At 41.0% G+C, this 23,146-nt stretch overlaps 1 protein-coding gene across 3 annotated transcripts; it reads right to left on the reverse strand.

Annotated features, from left to right (window-relative positions):
• Positions 1-381: 381 nt before the first annotated feature.
• Positions 382-23,146, reverse strand: frmd4bb (FERM domain containing 4Bb). Of its 3 annotated transcripts, XM_069704386.1 has the most exons (24): positions 22,958-23,146; positions 14,020-14,085; positions 12,863-12,957; positions 12,581-12,673; positions 12,304-12,388; positions 11,888-11,944; positions 11,771-11,793; positions 10,959-11,042; positions 10,601-10,666; positions 10,224-10,281; positions 10,053-10,139; positions 8,556-8,632; positions 8,226-8,364; positions 7,998-8,139; positions 7,598-7,731; positions 7,274-7,390; positions 6,437-6,665; positions 6,292-6,345; positions 5,997-6,147; positions 5,622-5,789; positions 4,619-5,403; positions 3,430-3,568; positions 2,941-3,060; positions 382-1,647 (listed from the first exon to the last, which is right to left on the reverse strand). In XM_069704386.1, exons 2-23 carry the CDS (start codon positions 14,083-14,085, stop codon positions 2,943-2,945), a joined length of 2,967 nt encoding a protein of 988 aa, XP_069560487.1. In that variant the 5' UTR covers positions 22,958-23,146; the 3' UTR covers positions 382-1,647; positions 2,941-2,942. The 3 variants fall into 3 exon arrangements, with proteins under 3 accessions (XP_069560487.1, XP_069560489.1, XP_069560488.1); XM_069704388.1 differs by lacking the exon at positions 5,622-5,789; XM_069704387.1 differs by lacking the exon at positions 2,941-3,060.

The raw sequence follows: 23,146 nt of genomic DNA on the forward strand, positions 1-23,146 counted from the left end.
GGTGCTATTCAACTGAATTGAGAGAGGTGCTAATTTATCTTAGTGGTAAGTTTGGAGACTGTTGAACAGTTTGGGTTTATACCGAGATGTGATCCTCATATTTTGTCCCTGCCATTTAAATACATTGGGTTGACAAAATGATCAGGAACAGCTCCCAGTGTAAACCAGTGTAGTTCAACAGCACCATAAATTGCAGTCTCTTAAAGGATCATTTAAATAAATCTCAACTCTCTCAATCAGATTGAATAACAATTTAATTAAACATTATAAATCATATGAAGGGTGGATTTATTGCTGGGCTGTTCTATTATAATTAATACTTCACTCGCCAATGGTTTTAATGTTGTGACTGATTGGTGTGTTTGTCAAAGCGTAAAACAATTGTGGTTGAACTGTTATGTTTTTATTTTCTGGCATTGAAAACTGCTAAACAGATTTACAGATGAATCAAATGCAATACAAGGTGTTAATTGAGCTTGAAAGGTGTTGGTAGTTGGCAGACTTTGGTAACTTCGGATGGGGCCAAACTGTTTTGTTTTTCCCAATCTTTAAGCTAGTTTGAGCAAACTATTCTCATCCAATGGATAGATATGAGAATGGTATCGATCTTCCCATCACACTTTCAGCAAATAAGAAATCTTGATTCCCCAAAATGTCAAACTATTCCTTTAAGGCTTATTTATCATCTTAATAACAGACCCTGATTGGTTATTTACCAACTGCACAAGACTCTTAAAGAAAGTGACAACAGCCGTCTATGTGTCACACATACATTTATTCACCTCTTTGTTCCCAGTGGAAAATATTTTATGACATCTAACTACAACATAGAACTACACACTGACTGTACAAATAAGTGGGAAAACAAACAATGAGACGTGGATATGTTTTTGTCTTTTTTTATGGCAGTGATCTTCTGTTAATATAAAAAAGACTGAAGTTTTTATAAAAAGAAAAAAGAAAAATCAATTTTCTCACCATGCATTTAAAAACACATTACTGCACCAACAAAGACAAATTGGTCTATAAACAATATTGACATAATACATTATGATTAAAGAAATGAAGAAATCAAAATGTATGCAATACACAACCTGCTCTAATGATGATCAAATCAGCTCTCGTCATGTCACATTTATGAACATGTTCAAAGCTTTGTTTTGTTTAAGATTTTTTTTTTTTTGTCATACTTTACTGAGATGAAAGTGGTGATTGATTTTTATTCTATAAACTACTGTTTTGTATAAGGCAGTAGCTAGTTCCTGTTAAAATACATGGAGTTGGATTCAGTAAAAACACAAGTTGCCTCTTTTTTCTTATCCTAATACACAATAGGGTTTAAATCCAGTGTGGTTGTGCAACATCTTAAAGTTCCTTGACACATTCTCATTTGCCTGTACAATTCATCCAATCCAAGGCACATGGGAAAGTCATTCAAGAGTGTCGTCACTGTGTTCACAGCTCACTTTAACATGAGGACAGCATCCACCTCTGCGCCAAAACCTAAAGAAACAGAATATTTCCAAAGACGGGGTTCGTGTTTCAACTTCATTCCCTTCATGTGCTGCTGGCCATGGCTCTGTTTGTGCCAAAGTTTGGTTTGGTCCTCTTCAGTGGATGCTCGTGTAGCTTCCATCCAGGTGAAATCTGTACAGGCAAAAGGATACGTCAAGTAAAATGTAGGTCAGCTGTCTGCGCACAAGAAACTCATGAGTGGAATTTGAAATACAACTGAGGGATAAGAATGGAAATGCAATACACCAAAACGTCCAAAGTATTTTGTGAATGCATTCAACATGATCAGTGCTTCATGGGGTAAATGGAAATGTCTTACTTTTCACTCTACCAAAATAACTTTAAGGATGGCAAAAACGTGTTGGTTGGTCTGTCACTTTTGTCCAAACCAAAATATTTGAATAATAACATAAAATGATTGAATGGACTGCTATGTAATTTGGGTCAGACATTCATTATCCCATGAGAATGAGGCCTACCACCTTTAGTACATTGCTTTGGTAATACTCCGTGTCCAACATCAGGTCACAATTTCGATTTGTCTGATACTTTGTTCTTATGCCAGTATCAGACTGCAGGGTATTTTTTGTCTTTCTCGATTGGAATTATCTCAGATTACGCAATCAAAGTGCCATAGATTCTTGCAGTGTGTTTGTCAGGAGACCGGTACCAGTACAAGAATGACACGGACCAATCATCGTTCGTGCATGAGTTTCTGTGTCATCAAGAAGTTGGCCATGATGGCCACAGAAGCACCATGTATGATGCTAGTGGCCATTTTGCCATGTTTACAAATGCATGCCAAATGCTCTGTCGTCCTATTGTCCAACGTCAAGGAATACATTATAGAATATGTCAATACAGGCAGGTGAAAGCACAAAAATTCGGACATGCTGGACTTTTCGTCCCGCACACCGCATTGCTTTTCTTGAATTATGTCACACTACAAGGCCTGTTTGTCGTTCCAGATGTTCATATTTGTGCCTGACACTGGAAATTTGTCAGCGAAGACATAATCGGGTCAAAATCAGGCTTAATTAGTCTCAGCCAGACAATAGCTGTACTTTGTGGTGGGTGAAATCAGCCAATTTAGATGGCGAAGATGGTAAACATCAGCAGCATGTTAGCATGCTGAAATTGGCATTGCAAAGTGTGAATGTGTCTGATTATAGCCTTATAGAGCCACTAATGTTGCTGTAGAGTCCCGGTTTAAGTCTTTGTCCTGATGCATGTCCAGATTATCATTATATTGACTGATACATTTTTTTGTGAACACAAAGATGCTGTGCCAAACAGAAACAAAAAACCACCAAACTATGATGTGAAAAAATAAGCTCTATAGGGAGTAACACACGAATGAAGATAGGATGTGAAAATGGAGATGACTGGTACCACGACACAGAATCCCGATGGGTTCGGTCTCACCCTTAAGTGCTAGAATTGTTGTCTGATGGTTCATCTGTACTAGTGGCCTCTGCGCCAACCACATCTATCGACTCAGATTTTTTAGGCATTGTGTCAGACTCTTTGTTTTCTGGAGAAACTCTGGACACATGAGGATTAATCATGAGTCAAGGAATGAAGGAGAGGAGAGAAAGAGAGACGGTCCTTGTGAGTGCATTTTCTTTAAAAAAAAAAAAAAAAAAATGTTTTTAAAGAAGAATAGTTTCAGATTAAGCCAGGCAGAATAGAAGCAAAAGATAAAACCTCCTTTTTAAAAGACAGAAAAATACATGTCCAGATACAGAACAGAGGAGAAACATACCACGAGCATTTAATTGTAAAAGTAGCAGTCTGCCTTTTATTTAAAGTCTGGTTATTATTCAACTGAGCAGCCGCGATTGTCTGAGCGTGACTGACTTCTGTTTGATTTGGCGGCTCCACTGTGGAGACTCAGTGAAATGCAGCACTCACCTGGTGTGTGTGGGACTGCGGTTGTAGAGAGCTGCTGGAGCTCCAGTATGAGGGTACTGAGGTGTGTCGGGTGTATCAAACTCGGTCAGGCCAACTGCCAGCTGGTTGCGCCAGTTCCCGGCGCTCTCCACTGAGGACACTGAAAACACGAGAAAAGCAAAAACACTCGGCTAATGTTGCAGTGTCACTCAGTAGTGATTGTTGTTATTGAAAACACTGTAAAGTTCAGCTTCACGTCACGACTGCAAAACAAACTATTACTCCTCTCGTGATATACCCGCTTGTTATTAGAGTGCTGTTACTGCCACTTTACATGGAAACGTCACAATTTTAAGATATAGACCTAAAAACTGGAAAACATTTGAATTGTTCTGGACTTTTAAGGACCAAAACATTTTTTTTTTAAATAGTTTATCAGATATTTTGGACCACTATATTAGAATTTAACTTTCAACCCCAATTTTAAAAATTACTAAAATTTTCTTTCACTTTGGAATCAGAGTGTGCACTTAATGTATCACTATTACTTTCAATGAAAATACTTTAAATTCCTACTCATAACAATAAAAATGACTACCAACAGCTACATTTGTTTATATGGATTATATCATTATGTTATCGAGTAATGTTATAAAAGTAATGAATACAAATTATTCAATGTGAAGCAGACACAACATTTTTTAAACCAGACAGTTGTTTATAAGTTTATAAAAAGTACTTTTATAACAGCTGTAAGTGTCCATAAATGTTCTTAAAAACAATATACCCTTAAGTATTTATCTTTCTGAAAACAAATTTGCTTCAGTGTGTGACTAATTGCTGTGTGCCTTTGGGATTGTAATATTGATACATTAGACCCACATATTGGGTTAATTTTCTCCCACATATCTATTACTGGCATCCTTAATATGGTTTAGACACAGCACATGAAAATCTTCCTCTGAAATACACAAATTGTTGTGGGTGGAAAATCCCATGGAAATGAAATAGCATCCCAGACGCTCCCTACATTATTGAATATAAACAGACCGGTTGGCTTCTAATTGTATTTTCAATGTAATTAAGAGCAAATCGCAGCCTCTTGTGAGTGTGTCTAACCCTAAACTAGAGAGGACACAAACAGATTTTATGAAATGATAGTTTCCTTTCTGCGGCAATTAATTTGAGCGCTCGTAGAAAATGATCAAACCTGAGGAGAAAGAGGTGGTCCGGCTCGAGTGGCTGAAGGCCGCTGGCATGGTTTGGTAGCCCAGGCTGAGCTGAGAGCCGCTGTCAAAGTCATAAGCAGCCAGCAGGCCCCTCCCTCCCTCCCTGTGGCCTCTGCTCCGATGGTACCAGCCTCTCAGATGCTCTGCCACCATGGCCTTCTGCATGTTCTTGGCCAGCAGCTCGTTTCTGGGCCCCTCTCTGCTCCGCGGAGGCCTCACCGTTGCGTACGGATTCTGAGAAAGACTATCCGCCCCATCGCTGCTGTAATGCCTGAATCTGTCGTGTCCGTGGTAGCCGTTCATTTGGTAGGACGGGTTGACGTTGTAGTGGCCTTCGACGTCATTCTCATACACGTAGGCACCGTTAGCGTAAGGCTCCATGTCCGGGCAGGGGTAGCCGGCAACATAGTAGGCACTGGGTGCATAGTGTGTTGAGGTCTCGCATGAATAACTACAACCAGAATGGTGCTGGACTAAGTTGGGCATGCTCCCGGTGTTCCCATACACTTCCACTTTCCTGTGGAGACGATGCATGGTTGAGGTACGGGAGTCCAGCGTACTGTAGTGGGAGTTGGCTGCCCCGCAGTAGTCCAGACTGGACTGGCTGGTGTAGGAGGAGCAGTCCTCCAACACCTCTGTGCTGTTGCTGCGGTGGGCTGGTGACAAGATAAAGACAGGCTTCTCTGAGTCTGTGTCTTTCCTGAGCCGAGGCTGAGACTCCAGACTTCCACTGCGATGCCTGAAACAATGAGAAGACCCCTCCGACCTGGGAAAAGGACACAACTATAAATCTGTTTCTGAAGAGAACAAAGTCAGTTATGGGATAGTATTTCTGGATAATCAGTTCAAATAAAGGATAGGATTTTTAAATTAGAGCTTTGGGTAAGGTTGGGGGTTAGGAGAGATGCAGGGATTTGGTTGGAAGAAATTGCTGGGGAGAGGGATAGACACTGTGTTGGCAGTGCTGGGAAACAGAAATCACACCTGAGCTGGCTGCTGCTGTAGGCATTGCGGGTCATAACCGGGGTGGGAGGCATGCTGCGTGGATCTCTAGGAGGTCTGGGAAGGGTTTTATAGGGACTACTGTGGGTTGAGGAGACCTCTCTTGGATTCTGGTAGTAATGGGAACCCTCTTGGCCATCAAAAGCTAATCTAAAAGGGTTCGACATTAGAAGAGGATCAAAAAACAAAAAAAGGGATAAGATGTGAGGAGAGGGATGAGGCCGCAAACATGACACGACAAACGTTGCAGTGCTCTGCCAATACATTATATTGTATTATATTGTGAAACAAGTTATACTTAACTCTCAGTGTCATGCAAACAACAAATAGTTTGGGGCAGAATATTGGTTTCCCCACCTGCTGTGGTTCTTGTTGTGGTGATTATTTTCCCGTGGAGATCCCTGTCTCTCCACATCATATTCTGGTCCCAGCGATCGCATCGGACTGAGCTGTGGGGAACCTTGGACCGAGCGGGACCGTGGCCTTTGTCCGGCACTGTCTGAGTCATCTGAATACAGATACAGTGAAAATACTGGCACTCTTTTTTTTTTTTTTTCTCTCTTCTTCTTTTTAAAATTTCAAATATTCACAAGAATCGATGTAACAGCAGGTCCAGTGATTTTAGCGCACCAGAACGTGTGTTGTGACTCACCATCATCCAGAGGGAGACTAGACAGAGAGCTGCAGTCTGAACGGATGAGTTCATCTGGAAAAAGAGCAAAAAAATCTCTACGTATACGGTGTCTGGATCTAAATGATTAATGCAGTAACACACTGTAGGTCAGCTTGCACCGCACCTGCGATGATCACCGAGGCCCGCTGCGTGGGCTTTTTTCCCTTCTTGATTCTGTACTGGTTCATCTCGTCCTCGATCTGCTGGAGTTTGTGCATCGCATCCAGACAGTTTCTCCTCCTCTTCTTCTTGACTGTTTTGCACAGTTCTGGCTCGTTTGCGAGCTTCTTCGCCGCCTCCACAATCTTTTGCTGAAGAGCAAATCTGCTTTCCAGGTTCCTCAGGAAGGGATCCTGCACAAATCACAAGAAGCAGCCCAGAGACAACGATAAGTAACAAGCATTCAGCAGGTGCTTGTTTGTAAATCAGATGATTTATTATTGTCAAATGATTCCACTATTTACTTAATATCTGTTATAAAATAGATTTAGTGTTATTACGCAGTGGATCTTAAAGAATTTTTTCTTGAATAAGCAGTACATGTAATACTGTCATATCCTGCAAATTACTGAGTGTGCTTCCTGCAAGGCTGTATTTTTCTCGGTTTTAACAAATCCCATGAAAAGTTTATAACCAACAGTGGGATTGTGTGTCAGTACTGTGGCTCTCACTCATAGCCCCATTTATTCCTGCAAAAGACGTCAATCAAGCTTAAATAATTATGCGAAACAGTTTTTAGCTAATGTTACTATAACGAGAGAAAATCGTGCATTTTTCCAGGACTATTTTTAGCCATATTTGTATTAGCTGATTTGATACACTGAAATATTTGCAGCACCAGAACAGAGTATGAAAGATCAACTAATATAAACAATAGCAACCAAGTTCATACTGCTTTCAAACAGTGTTAATGAAATAAGACTTGTTGCATTTGATTAAAGTGCACCAGTTAAATTCAGACCTCATTGTAGGGGAAAAGGTCATCCAACTTGAAAGTGGTGCCAACTCGTCGTCTGACCTGTGGTGGTCTTTCCCCTGAAGAGAGGGGATACTCTTTGGGAAGCTTGCCAGTGAGCTCCTGAAAGCACAAAACAACAAGTCCCCTGGACACTTAGATGAACTGACAGTAACAGCAGAGACGATCAATCCGGCTGCCGTACAGCAGCACGGTTTGATGAAGCGAGCTCAGCACACTGAATGTGGCTGCAGAGAAGAAATTACTTGTATGTGCCTCGCGAAATATTGCAGCCGTGCAGAAGAACTGTAACACAAAACGATTTCTCACCGCCTCTCTCATGCAGATCTTCTTCAGCTCTTTCGTTTTCTTGGCCAAAATATCTTGGATCTCCTGCTCTTTTTTTCTCAGCTCGGAGAGTTTTTCTTTCTTCTGCTCCTCGCTCATTTCAGAATCGGCAGAACCTGCAAACACAGAACTCTCGTCTCGTACGTTTTTGCCATCATAGCATGTCATACCCTTATATGTAAAAATCACACCCATTGCACAATACTGTAAGTGATATCATGCCGAGCCGACTATTCAACATGTCACCTTGAATTTTGAATTCTCAAACGGCAGAGCGTTTATGTTCCAGACCTTAGTCTGGCACTTATGAGCACAAATCTGAAATAACGATAAAAACACGCAAACAACTGAATAAAATGAAACACGTTGTAATGTAACCAACCTGTAGACACCAGGCTCCCATTGCTGGCCCTTATTAAGTTATTCTTCAGGCCTACATCTCCCAGTTTGTTTATTTTCGCCCCTCCATGCTCTGTGAGCTCCATGGCGATTTCTTCCAAACTCCTTGCTGTTCCTAGTTTTGCCTAAAAGAATAAAGAATATAATATAATATATCAATAACTCAGTATCAGGTTAAAAGAACAAATAGTGACTCTTAGCTGACACTTACTTTGCTTTGCTTTCTGTCCAGGTAGAACTGGTGCTGGCTTATCGCCATGACCCAAATGGTCTTGATCAAAGAATGGCTGGCATACCACGTGTGGATGAGAAGGCCTGTCTGCCCAAAGGTACGTTTGGTTACTGCTCTCCTGTATAAACCAAAAAATATCTGAGTGTGAGTTTTTAATCCCAGTTCAAATAAAAGCTGCGGTGAGATGGATGAGATAAATGCTGACAAACTGGAAAAGTTAGAGGCTAAACAATAAATAATCCACTTGTACAAATAGCCATTTTAAGAGATACAACATGTGCCTGTTTAGGGATCTCCCCTGCTGCTCACCTGTGTGGATCATTAACTTCTACAGCAAATTTCTTCTCCCGGAAGTACAAGTTTTCCAGCTGCTTCCACTGGTAAAGCTGGAGGCAAAAAAAAACAAAAAAACATCGCAAAACCAACTGATGAATGGTTGTATAACGCCTGAAATAAATGGCTTTAAAATGTGCCCATTTGTGCCTTCACACCAGTGGATTATTGATGCATTAATTTTAAAACCATGTGGAACACCATAACCATGAACATCATGACTGACCTCAAATAAACTATTAGAAAAGAAACATTGTGGCACAGGTGCTCGGGCGAGTCCTTTTTACCCACAGTCATTAAAAAGCCAGACTGTAACATGAACCGTCATTACAGTCTGAGGCTGCCCGGCATGCCAAGTCTGCAATAATGCAGGTGTTGGAGAGAGACCAATGCCATTACACGAAGACTCATCGCCGTGTGCAACACTTTCCGTGGCTCATCATCACGTCCATCCCCCTCCCATCGCCCAGGTGCTCTCTGACAGCAGCCACATACGAACAATCTATTTGGGTCACTGACTCACTGCATGTCTGGATGAGATCCTTATGAGACACAAACACTTAAAAAGACAACACGCTAAAAATAATATGACTATGTTTCACTTGAAAAACATAATTTCACAAACAGATTCATCTTTTAATTGACATACAAATGAGTGAATTCCTAAAAAAAAAAAATAAAAGATTCAAATCTACCTGCAGTATTCCCTCCAAAGATGAACAGACAAAGAGATGTAGAATCCAGTCTTAATGGACGTTCAGTTTGTTAAGTTATTAAATCCTCCCTGGGTTTGCTGTCAAAGCAAACACATACTTTGTTCTCTCTCGTGTCAGCTCCTGACTTGTCTCCTCAGGTATTCTCAGAAAAAGCAGTGATAACGCCCAAATCCAGCCCCTTTCCCTTTGACATCACCGGCTCACTCCCTGCACTCCTCTCCCAAAACATACAGCTGACTGCTTGCACAATATTAGACGGTGGCAGGCGGAGATGTACGACTACGGGGCTTCAACTGGAAGATAGAGCTGGTGAATTGTTCCGAGACATCACCTTCTATAGCAGCTCCGTGCTGCATGTCTGAGTGGACAACATAGCTGACAGATCACTCGATATGGGTGTTTCTCCTGTCAACTCAAAAGCTAAAACAATACCAACGAAACAAGAAAAGCACGTTCACACAGTGTGGATGATTTCCCAGCACTTTATCCAAAACCTACCATCACACAAACTGACACAATTCTCTAAACGGAGGTTTTGCTCTGGTTTTTCAAGTCTGGCCTCGTCTGCTGCAAGCCTGCCGCTGAAGTGGAGTGAAATAGGTGATGCATGAATCAAAGCTGGTGAATCACTACACTACATGTGCAGCACCAGCAGTCGTTAGCCATGCCTCGTGCTATCGTGTTCACAGTTGGATTAGTGAAGCAGGGAAGAAGCAGCAGCAGCCATTTTAGAGTCGGAGGTGCAGGGAATATTTACCTTTCGAGGTTTTAATTTATCCTGCAGATCATACTGGCCGATGCCCTTATAGCTGATTCCAAGCCACCACGGGATCCCTTGTTTATCCTGTGAGGCAAGAGCACAGTGTGTACACTTGACTTGGTTCCAGGTGCAAGAGCAGTCACTTCCTATTAATCACAGAAGACCCACCTTAACTTCATAATAATGCACCCCGTACGTTGGCAATGATTCCACTAACGTCAGATACCTGGAAGGAAAAGATGTTTATTAAAACCACCAGCTGCTCTTTAACATCTGCAGGTGGTTTGCCTTTGAAATGTTAAAAGACATGAGGGGGAATTTGATATCTGTCCAGTGAATCACTGTGAGCGCGCTGCAACTGAAGACGAGCTATTGATTTCTATCAGATGATGAGAAAAGGCGTGCCAAAGAGAGTGAGACAGGGCCAGAGGAAGGCTAATGGAGGTGAGAGGAAGATTAATTAACTTAAAGCTTAATCACATTCATCGTCTGTTTACTGGTGTTGAACAAATTGCAGCAAATACACATTTTCGGTCAATACTCACTGCACAATGGCCTGACCTCGGGAGACACCTTTCAGCTGCTTATATTGTTCAATAACTCGATCCTCACTGCAAAGTTACATAAGGAGGACAGGAGAAAATTAATTAGCTGTTGAAAAGGGTAAAAATAAAGTGTTTTCATTTATGTGATTAACTGATTTGTGGTAAAAGTAAAAAATATTTGTTTCTTTATACATTCCATTTCAATTAATTGTATATAAAAGTTTTGACTTGACCTGGACCAACATTTTGTCTTCACAGCTGCGTTTGAAAGCTTAAGGCAAGCAGTCTACACGCCTGCATTACCCAAACGGCTTTAGTGCAGGAAAGACTTCAGGTAATCAATTTCCTGTAAGCGTACCAGTATGCAAGAGATGGGTGTTCCTTGAGTACTTTGGTGGGAAGAGTTGGTAACTTCTTCAAATCAGCTCGAGTGTTTTCATCACTGTAACAGAAACCAAAAACAGCTTTTGATGGTTGCATCGACGCTCTTGACGGGAAATCTGCAGTGTTGAGGTCATTAATTCAAACTAAATACTGGCTGGAATAGTTGGGAAATAAAGCCTCTTTTCCTTGACCTACAAGATATCAAATACTAAACTATAAAGTCCACAAAATAGTGGAACCAGCCTAGAAAATATTCACCATGTGTAGGTTTTGAAATCAGTCTGAGATTTCTCTGAGGTAAATCCCTCCAAAGTCCCACAGAAAACTCTGAGAATATAACCTCTGTGTCCTCCGTGCTCTGATGCAGACAACAGCCACGACAAAGAATTTATTGAAAAGAACAATGGTGTCTATCTATTACCAAACCGTCGGCCGGCCAAAGCCAGGTGACACATGCACAAAGACCTGCAGTATTACTTCTGCCCACACCAACTATAATATCAAAAGCATGCTCTGTTCAACACAGCAGCAGTAATGGCTGCTGTCTGCGTTGTAAAGGCGTCTCTGCCCGGCAATACTTGGCCTCCATCATCACCGTGAGATTCATTAGTTGCCTGGTGCAAGCTTCTCATCACTCTGCGGTGAGCCTCACATAACACTGCTATTGATTTTTGTTGTCTGCACTGGAGAAACAAGTGACCTATTGAATGTCTTCGTTAAAAGCTCACTATTAACTCTTCCTGCTGCTGTTAAATACTTCTTACCCAGCTGATAATGTGCTCTTACCTTGTGTAGTCTCCTTTAGCCTCCTGGTGATGAGGAAATAAAAAACACTCTTATTAGATGGCATACTTCTAGATGCGGCATCTAATGCATGTATAAGAGACTATTAAAAGCACTAACCTGCAAAGCGTTTGCAGCTAATTTGAAGACGTTCTCGCTTTCCACTTCGATAATCCCCTGAGAGAGATAACAGATACACAGGATAGAAAATAAATAGGATGCAGAAAATGCGGTCTGTGGAGAGGGAAAGCTTTTCCCGATCCAAACTTAGAATCTTCTCTGTTGTCCAACTATAACCTCTCCAAATGAACCCTCGTGTTTTTTTTTTTCCTCCTTTCTTATGCTGTCTGCTTTACATTCCAGCCAGCAGAGTAAGAAAAGTGTGCCCTGCAGCCACTATCTGCAGCGCTGAGGTGCTGCAAGGGTCCAGAGACAGTGAATCATCAGGCAGCTGCTGAGGGGGGGGAAAAACAACAACCACAGCAGGATAATTTTTCATTGCTTCAAACCACAGAAAAACAAGAGAGAACACTTACATTGTAGACAGCTGATTTTGCATTCAGGTAGAATAACTCCACCGTTATGATGTCCTTAAGCTGCGTTATGTTTTCCAAATAAAACCTGCAAGAGGATAAAAGCAAATGCATACACAACACATTCAAGTTCAGAGGGAGATAACTTGTTATTACTGCGGGTGGAAAAAAACAAAAGTTATGAAATCCCTAGTTTTCACTAAACTGTCATGTTCTATGTTAACAAAGGAGTGCTCCCTGCTGGAGAGTCTGTGCTTTGCATGGACAGATGAATTATTACCTGACCAGAAAGTTGAGGGAAATGGCCCCGGGCTTCTTCGAAAAGTCATGTTCAAGAACTCTGCGGTCCATCTGCAACCATTTACACTGACCACTGCAAAGGCAAACAAACTGCAGCATCAGACAGATGCTTTTTTTTTTTTTCTGCAAACACACACACACACACACACACACACACACACACACACACACACACACACACACACACACACACACACACACACACACACACACACACAAATATTCACACCGCTGAAAAAAGTAAACAAAGTGATTTACATACTTGTCATCAAAAAATGCGAGTCCAAAGAATTCCTTCTCTTTGAGGTTGAAGTGGGAGGACACCAAGTCGAGGAGTTCGTACGACAGCAGCTTCGGCTGTATAGGGAAGATTTAGATTTAAACACCTGCTGTAATAAATATCCCAAGTAAAATAATCCAACCAATTTCCTGAGTGAATGTGTCAGACAGACGGAGATAAATCACTTTCCCTGTTGCTTCCTTCCCTTTTAAGAGAAGTGAAACTTAGAGGTCACTTAGAGAACAGAATGGCGCTGGAGTGAGAATATATGGATGTCGTCCAGGACAAATATCCAAGTCATTTTGCTAATAGCTGGTCTTCCTACTCATTAAACATGTAATAACTGACATTTTGCCCACATGGGGACAGCATAAGCAAGTTGTGTACATGCCTTTGACATATTAAAAACATAGTAGGACTTTTACAAATCTGAAGAAAACCTTACATCCAAGCTCCTGCCCAACGAGTTCAAACAGTGCTGATGTGAATGGCATAAAAAATATCTGTATTTCACAATATACAGAGTGTTTACATCTGTTATCTGGGGTGACATTTCAGCATTGGCCGGTCAAATGAATACAAAGTGGCCATGCTTTTTGGGCAGAGTGTGCCAACCACCGACTTCGGCTGAGAAGATCCCAGCAGAGCACTTTTCAGGAGGCTAAATTTAGGTTTAGCCCTATGCTACCTTGAATGAGGATAAAATAATTCAATCTTCTGGCACTTCTAGACTTTCTAAATGTTATTGAACCAAATGGATCAAATTCAGAGTCATTTTACAGGGGTTGTAATGCCTTTCATTTCATTCATCCACTGTTTTACAGATGCAACAGAAGTGACTCCACTTCCTGGCTACCTGAGTGATGTAAGTCATTCCCTCTTTTTTAACACTGATTTTATTCTCCATAAACCGAGGAGAGAAATATCTGCTCCTTCAGCTGCTAAATTATCCTCTATGTTTACTGGCTTGTCTTTGAGCGAAGCTGAAGGATGCTGAAACACATTCGTGACTAGATTTCGATCATGACCAGTAAGCCCTTTCGCATTTCACATCAGTAAGACAGATCACATAGTCCTTGGATCCATTGTCATTATAAGAAGTATTGATTATAGCAGCTTTGAGTCAGGAGCATTCATACCTGAACCAGCAGCTCGAGCTTCCTGTCATCCAGCAGCTGCACTTGACACAGTCTGCCCTCAGTCATCTGCCAAGAGGGAGACAAAAGAGGAAGGTCAAGGCTTGTGACACAGACACAGTTAGTCATAATCGAAGGGACTAAAAAAAAAACCAATGACATCAGGATCCTGTGTGTTAGTAATGTTTTTACCACTATGGCAGAACAGTACAGATAAAACCCAGAATTTGTGTTATAACTCTTCAAATATCTATGACTGTAATTGCAAAATTCAAAGTTGAGACAACACAAAGTTACAGTATTTACTAGTAACAAAAGGCCTTGGTGGTAAATGCAGTGACCCTTGTCGAGAGAAAAACACTGACGTTGTTAATGACAATATATCCATTGTATCAAGGATTTGTTGCCATAGTAACCAAAGGAGGGATTTCAGGTTCTTCCATTTTGAGCCTTTCACATTTAAGTTTTAGTCTGAGCCTTTCCAGCACAGTTTTCAGGCACATATACTTCACTTCAGTGTTTCACTTCACTTTCTTGCTACAAGTACTTTATACCCCTTCATTTAATATAGTTATCTGTCAGATCTATCATACTTTTTACTCTACTGCATTAAATTGATGGCTATAGTTGCTCATTACTTTGCAGATTCATATTTGACACAAATGCTTGAAATATATTGCATTGCTGCAAATTAAATGACTTAAGTTGAATTTGCTTCGCTTCCACCTGATATAGCCTTTAACTACTGCTCAGACATGATGGAACCACTACTGGAATTAAATATTATGATATAGCCTAACAACACTCACGTGAAGGCGTTTTTCTACAGAATGATTACTTTAAATACTTTGAATCTTCTTTCAGATCATTATTTTTTTTTTACTTTTACTGAAGTAACATTTTAAAAAGAGGATTTTTATTTTTCATGGAGCAGGTTTACACTGTTGTTTTGCTACTTTTACCTCCAGTTAGTAAAATATTTCACGACTTCTTCCACCCCTGCTAATTTTCTCAGCTTTTCATCAAAAGAATAAAAGCATCTAGATATCCGTTTTCAAACAGCATGCCACTCTTGACTGAAGTAAGCCACGGCTTCATATCACGTTCTGACTAAACTCTGCTTCTCTGAAATCACCTCGTACTCGAACACAGGATGAGAAGAGAATTCTGTTTGTTTGCTTGTGCAAGATCATTTTCACCTCTTTGCTCTTTAAACAATTCTTCCTGTCAGGAAAAAAATCAGGTTGACTTCCTAGGAAACACTGAAAGTACTGTACACTCGATAAATCAAATAGCCAGTAAAAGATGACAGATTGAGGTTGACCGTTTTTACAACAAAACCGGCTCACAAACTGAAAAAAAACAAAAAAAGTACAGTAGATATATCCAACAGCCTCCTCGTTTGACAGAATGAGGCTGATCACAACTTCTAACACTTGGACTGAACCAAGCAGCTGCTGTACCTGGTAGACCTCTCCGGGGAGAGTGCAGACGTGGATGCATCCCTGACCAGATTTCATCCTTTAGTAAGCGTCTCGATCAAGACCATGAAATTGTTCGCTCTGACTGAGCAGAAACAGACGACCGGGATTAACGACAACTTTCTCCATCCTGTTTATTGAGCGACGGCTTATACAGAACGTGCAATAAACAGCTGACTTAATGAGGGCAGCCCGGCTCAGACTCAGACTCCTGACCACAGTTTCTTAATATGAACTTTACGGGTCAGAAAGGAAACACAAGTGGTTAAGGATGTCTATACTGTTTGCTAATGCAGTGTAATTTACTTTACCCCACCGTCTTTTCACCAGTGGGTTGTTCTGTGGCTGAATGGATTCAACTCTGGATATCAGGTTTCTCCTGCATCCTTTCTATTCTTTTTAGGTGAGTGATGTTATTGGATAATATTGGCAGGAGAAATTCCCATAAAGGTGACACAGACCATTTAAAAAAAAGAAAAGGGCTTACGTTACACAATCTTCTCATTAATTTTTTTTCCCCACAGCACACTAATGAATGATTAAATAAATTGCCCTGCTTCCTGAATGGAAGGACACACCCAGTCACTCCGTTAGATTACGTCTTCCCCACTTTGTCATTTGCAGCTCCTGAATAATGTCTCTTTCTTGTCGCCACAGCTATAAATTCTCTTTGATGATCTTAATTAAAAGTGCACATTTAATAAATCTAATTATTGTGCCTGCTTTGGGACAATCACGAGAGTTTTATTACATTGATTTGAGCTTGATTTAGTTATGACTGCATCACAGTGGGGTCACGCTATCTGTCTCTGTAAGAAGCATGACTTTACTCCCTGCTGACATGTACAGTGAAGGCTCTGGCCACTAGATGGTGCAGGGATTATTCTTTTTTTATGCGAGCATGTTCACATGTTAAGAATAGCCGCTTAAATAAGCATGCACCACTTAGGGATTTTTATAAGCAGTTATTAGCTCAGCAGATGAGAGTCGTATTCAGTTGGGATGACTCGTACTTATGAAAAATAGATGAAGTGAGTGGGAGGAGGAGCCGTGATTTTTAGGAATCTACACCGTTAATCATTTCAGAGCTATAATCACTACAAGAGCTGCTATTTATATCTGCCCCAGGAATCCTGACCAACCCTGCAGTTTCTTAGTGGGGACACACAGAAGAGAGTTTTTATCAAACACAACTCGGACACAGATCAGTGCTGGCACCAGTTTAAAACTGCTTAATACAAAAGAATCTCACTTGCACACTGGTAATCATTTAAACCCTCATTTGACATTTCATGATGTATGCATCGGCGCTGGTGTATCTCATTATGACCCCGCAGACAGCTCTGAATGGTCAAACAAACACAACCTATTCAAGCTCAATAAAAGGCCAGCCTTGAACCCTGTGGGCTTCAGACAAACATTGAACCTTCATGTAGAAAAGGCATGGAGGAAATAGATGAAAGAACTGTCAATCTTTTTGTGTGTCTCTCCAGAGACTGGACAGGCGCTGGTTGAGTGTTGCGCTGCAGGGTGCAGGTTTGGCTCCAGAGCCTGAGGTTGGCATATAGACAGCTTGTTATACAGTACGTATGTGTACTACAATGAAGTATCCCGGTGGAGGCTTAGAGAAGGTGCAGATGTGGCCTCCTTCTTTTAAGCTGCTACAGCTGTTAACGAAGACTATGTTCATTGCAATAAGACAGAATGAGGGGATGTGAATCCTTCTTATGATGACAAAACATTTAAAAAAAATGAACACTTCTAATTTTCATTTTTATAATCTTGAAATGCTAAAAACTGAAAAATGTGAAGCTTGAAAGTTGCACAATAGAGTAACAGGAGAATTTCTCTGTCTCTTCAGTAAACTGGCTGTCAGTATTTATACGTCACGCTGGTTAAATGTCATGTCCAGACTGCCGCTCGTCTTATCTCAGTTTCCCGTTTTCATGCATTATTGATGAAGGCTGGTATCACACACAAGACCGTGTCTGCTCTGTGCTTACATGCTCCTTTGAAGAAACCCAGTGCAATTGTAAAAACACAGATATAATTATACTCTGGATATTTTTTCCAAACTATTGTTTTATTTTGAAATAAACTGTAGAAAATGATTAGGACAGAATTATGAAAGCAATAATTCAATTGCTTCCTTGATTCACTCAAGAATCTGAAATAAAATCTGCCTGTGAGTTTGGCTAAAAACAGACAGGGTTTGAGACATCCAACACCATGTGGTGGTGAAGGGAAGCACGTTTAGTTCTGTGTTTCCAGAACATGAGATCTTATAGTTCCTCTATGATGGAATGATGATGTAGAAGAAGCAAATCCTTCTCTGTAGCTAAAGCAGACCTTTGTCACCTGAACCTAACTGGCAACACTTCAGAGACCTAACATGTAAACTGTACTGATTTTACACATGAAGTCTATATGCAAATCTTAGGGCTCACTACTATATTCGTGAAACTAGAATTACTGCCTCACGGCTGTATTCCTCCGCCAAGCAGTCCACGTCTGTCCTCACTCATGTAATATATGTTGCGAAAACTTTAAAGGAATCTTTGTATGTGTTCACATGCTTGGCCAATAAAAGTTGTAACCATGAAAGAAGATATTGCTTCGAATATGAATGTTGCTGCAAAGAAGCGTCAAACTCTAAAACATGAATGATTCACACACATCTTCAACTTGTTCTTCCATTTCATCCACGAGTCCAATTCAACGTTTGTGGGAAATATGAAGAAATTTCCTCGAGGTGTTTCTGAGATATCGCGTTCACGAGAATGGGACAGATAGATGGGGCGGACGTGAGGTAACAGCAACCTCAGCCTACGACCTTTGACCCTCAACATCTAATCACTTCATCCTTGAGTCAAAATGAATGTTTGCGCCAAATTTGAAGAAATTCCCTCAAGGCATTCTGCAAATGCCGCGGTCACGAGGCTGTGACGTACGGGCAGAAAACCCAAAAACATAATGCCTCTGGCTACGGCTGTCTCCAGCGTGGCGGCATAAAAATGTTGTAAAAAGCCTTTTATGGCTCAACAGAGAGACCTGTGTTAAGTCTGATGAAGTTTCTCGACTGCTTTCACTTAAGTCGGAGTCTGAAAACTTCCAAGTTAGAAATTGGAAAAAAAAAATCTCGTGGTGTGGAGTTAGTAAGAAGTGAGGTTGCCAGACCTCCGTAGCCGACTTCTGACCTTTGTTTGAGGCTACATTGGCCGCTGGTAGCATGTAACAGACCTGAATCTCCGACTGAACCATCAGCAGCTGTGTTACGTAGGCGTCAGGTTTTTACAGGGAAGGAAAAAAATAAAAAATAAATAAAAAAAAACCGTTATCTCTGGTTCGGCTGCATTGATTTGCTTCTTCTTCTTCTTCTTTCAGACAATGTTGTAGGAGTGCTGAATGATGACAAATTGGGGAAGTAGCCAACTCTTGTGATAATGTCGCAGAAGGGCAGAAATGCAAAAATATACGTTTGTAAATGAATAAATTTGAGATAAGTAATTCGTTGTTTTGGTCTTATTATGGCAAAAAGCTCTTCACCCTTCTAAAGGAATCCCACTCAGAGGATGCTTAAAAAGTTGGTGTGTTAGTCCAAAAGTAATACGCCCGCACTAAATAAAACACCCAAAGTAAAACAACGCAGAGGAGCTGAAGAACAGAGCAAGAAGCTCTGGTTACAAGCAGTGGGCTAAAGGATACAGCAGCACAGGATTATCTCCTCAGCTCATATCTCATCATGACTCATGTTGTCAGCGGTCAAAAGGTATCTTTCTGCCGTCATCTCCGAGAGAACGCGTCTGAAATTCTTGAAACACAGTGAGGCTCAGGATATTATGGAAAAATTAAAACCCAGAGGAAATAATAATGTTGTCTTTAAAACGCGGGACCTCTAATACAACAAGGACAGGCTGTATCTCGGTGGAGAGACTCGTGTGAATGATGTCATTATGCAGTACAAATTCCTATTTCTACCACAAAAAGGACGAACTCAGGGGCACCGGGAGATTGTGAAAAAAAAATTTCTGGTGGCTGTCCTACGACTGCAAGCAGCAGCATCATTTTATGAGTAGCCATTGTGACAGCGGTGGTCAAATATGTAAATCTGTTTTTCTCTGTCGTTTGATAATTTTGGCGGCAGAGAAGCTAAATAAGTGCACACATGAGTACGGAGGCTGCGATGTTTTCACGTTCATCAAGGTTTCTATACCTTCTATATATTATTTTCAGAACTGGTACTTGAAAATCAGTTTCAGCTGCTTCAACTGACCTTGAGTGATTGTAGCTGTGTATTAGAAATAAGGAAAGCTACACAATCAAAGGATGGGCCCGCGTTTTTGTATTTTAGTAGAGTTTATGTTTGGTTAAATCAGACCACTGCTTGAAATCTGAACAAAACTGTTTCAGTATTCACACAGAAATTTGAAATGTTAAAAAGGCCCAAAACAGTCGCAAAGAGGTTTTGCATAAGAAAAGCCTGAATTTAAGCTGCACAATGGTTGTTTGAGATATACACTAACAGCAGCGTGCTATCATGCTAACAATGATAGCACAAACATGCTGATGTTTAGCAGATGTAATGCGGCCTCGTATCACCCCAGAGTGTGTAACACAGCCATCAGTCCACTCTGAGAATAAGCGTCGGTATCACATTTTGTCTCGCCTAAGCGTGAAAAGTTAAAACATTTATGGACCAAAGAAGACAGTCATGTGACAAAGTACAATGAGTGGCAGAGTTTGCGCCGAAGCAAGAGGCGAGGGATGGTTGAATTGAACAAACAAAGGACTGCCACCTGGGAGACCTGGTGTCGAGTCCGTGAGGAAAGCAAAAGTTGACGCGTACCTAACCAAGTATTTTTGATGCCGAACCCTAACTCGTTGGTTTTGGTGCCTAAACTTTACCAAATTGCGACTGTCACATTTAACCCAAATCATGATCTTTTTGTAAACCTAACCACGTGACTCATGGTGCTTAAACCTAAAGACATCTTACTTGTCATGCCTAGACAAAACAAAGCGTGACATTGACACGGTATCTGGTGTACTGGTTGTTTTTCACGCTTTGACTTGATATCATGTTACCTTACGTCTACCATCTCAGTTAATCATGTTACAATGCTCACATTAGTACAAGTGCAGTGAGGTCATATATAATGTATAATGCCATTTGCAGGTATTTGGTCTTTAAACAAAGTACTATACAAATGAAAATGAGATTACAATTCATCCTGAGGGGGACATGCATAAATGCACCAGAATTCATGGCAATCCATCTGATAGTTGTTGAGACATCTTAGTTTTAGATCAAACTGACGCAAGATAAGAACGACCAACGCTGCAATCCCAAGAATCTACCGTTTATTTTTGTATTTAGTCCAAATCGGTCCAATGCAAGGTAATCTTCTTTTCTTTCTTTTTTTTTTTTTTATATCTTTAAAGACAAATGAATCCGGAAGTAACTCTCTACTTTTACATTACATTACATTTCATTTAGCTGATGCTTTTATCCAAAGCGACTTACAATAAGTGCATTTCAACCATGAGGGTACAAAACCCAGAACAACAGGAATAATTTATGATCTTGATCAGAGTTAGTATGAATACAAATACTCTGGTTAAAGATATCTTAAAAGCCCACAGCTGGCTAAATGCAGCAATTTAGTGTTTAAATGCCTTAATACCATAAAACAGGACTGTTTAAAAAATACACAGACTCCTCTATAAGCAGTGTGTGCTTGCAATTTTGGTAGCTTTGCCACCTTCGCCCTTATTTGAAGGGTTTTAAAGCTGTCCTCCTGACAGTCCTGATATCACAAACTGCAGAGTTTCATTACAAAGTACTGCAGTGACTTTCTGCAGAGCTCAGGAACGTGGCACTGAGGCACGGACGTGAAGGGGTGGAGAAAATGGAACATGACCAAATTACATGATCCGGACGAAGAATCAGAGGGTCTGCAACCCTGTTAGGCTCCTCTTATCATAGGAATACGTAACGATGTATTTATTGTCGTAAAAACATACTGCATGTCAAAGACCAAATTATATTTTGAAGTGGATTCCTTCATCTATGAGTACCTTATTTCCAGAACAGCCCCACACATGAATAATACAAAGTTTGAATCCCAGGTTCTCACCTGCAGACCTTTTTCATCATCCTATTATATATATATCAGATTTAGTCTGTCTGTGTTAAGTATATGAAATCAGGATTACTTGGCTGTCCAAAAATAGATCTCTCCCTCTCTGTCTTTAGCACATTTCTCACAAAGTCCCAGGAGGCTTTCATTCCTAAATGGAAGGTTACCAACTGAGTGCTGACACATTTCTCAGCAGCATCAACCAGACAGGAGCATCTCTGCTTGTAAGACTGACGAACCAGCGAGGGTGCTCATCAGAGAGTACTTTGAGGTGTGTGTCGAAGAAGCCGGTTTAAACAAGAAACTTGTCTTTCGTGACCCTTTGCCCTCTCTCACAGTTTGTCAGAAATGCATACACAAAAAAAAAATCCAACTGTGGTGAGAGATGACACAGGACATCCTCTTCAACAAATAGGAAGAGCCATAAAGTTTCACGCTGGACATGTGTGTCACAGACGTGACCCTCCTGACAACAATTCCTGTTTACACTTTGCTTGAGGCTTTAAATACACCCACGCACATGTGTCTTCCTTCAACTCTGAGATAGCGTCAGTAGGTCAGTGTCAACCTCAGCAGCGCTCATCCTCGCAGAGTAAAAATAGAGACCTCCCAGAACAATAAATCCAAAAGAAGAAGGGAGAATAAGGTAACAGGATGTCTTGGCCTTTCTGTACAAACTGTAACAACTGTTCGAATGAATCATGACTAAAGGTGCTTGACCTGAGTCAAAAATCACATACATTAATTATTCCTTAAAACCACCACAAAATGGTCTAATAATAAAGAAATCCTTCGACAGGCATGATTCACAGTGCTGCAAAGGCTAAAGCGATGATTCATCCAGCATTTTTAATATTCACCAAGTCACACTTCCTACTATGTAATTTAATGTAGCTTATTCTGCATGATACATTCAATTTAGTGCATCTTATAAATTACTTTTTTCAGAACTTAAACAACAATATCCTAGAACATTTTTGCTTCATCCACTACAATCAGCAGGATGGCACACCTATAATCAGACCAGCCCACCAGGGCCAGTTTCCAGTGTGCAGGGAGAACAATGAATGTGCTACTGTACATGGGTGGTTTCCACCTGAGTCCCATGACTAGACAGATGTGTCAAACAATACCACACTCCTCCTTGTTCTACTGAGGAAACACAGCAGTCGGTGCTGAGAGCCAAACCCACGCGGTTTGTAATTTTCATTGATGCTCCCTCTTTGGATCACATGAATGCATGACTCGGTCTACTTTGTCTCTGCACAGCTCGCAGAGGCGCGTTGAATCTTCCCCATCACGCCGCACACACCGCCTTACCTTTGCGCTCCGTATATCCCGCTTTAGGTATTAATAAGGAAGAGCCTCCGCTGCATATTGATCAGCCTCGTTCAGCTTTCTCCGCGGCCGCTTTTGCTGGGGAGGGGAGCCGCCGTGCAGCCGCTGTCCATGTTCATCCTCCGGTGCTACTGTAGCGCGCACACTCGCCTCGTATTGAGCCACACTCAC

Source organism: Brachyistius frenatus, unplaced genomic scaffold (genome assembly GCF_029030835.1).
Source record: "Brachyistius frenatus isolate BFR_SWC_R1_liver_20210118 unplaced genomic scaffold, ASM2903083v1 Contig_50, whole genome shotgun sequence".
In the NCBI taxonomy this organism is placed as follows: domain Eukaryota; kingdom Metazoa; phylum Chordata; class Actinopteri; family Embiotocidae; genus Brachyistius; species Brachyistius frenatus.

What these genes read in the sequence shown, in the direction of transcription:
- frmd4bb (XM_069704386.1), bottom strand. Translation starts at nt 14,085, where the DNA reads ATGACTGAGGGCAGACTGTGTCAAGTGCAGCTGCTGGATGACAGGAAG. An exon ending in TGCATTATTATGAAGTTAAG is followed by an intron (nt 10,140 to 10,223) that starts GTGGGTCTTCTG and finishes CTTGCCTCACAG; the next exon opens with GATAAACAAGGGATCCCGTG. An exon ending in ATAAATTAAAACCTCGAAAG is followed by an intron (nt 8,633 to 10,052) that starts GTAAATATTCCC and finishes TTTTGCCTCCAG; the next exon opens with CTTTACCAGTGGAAGCAGCT.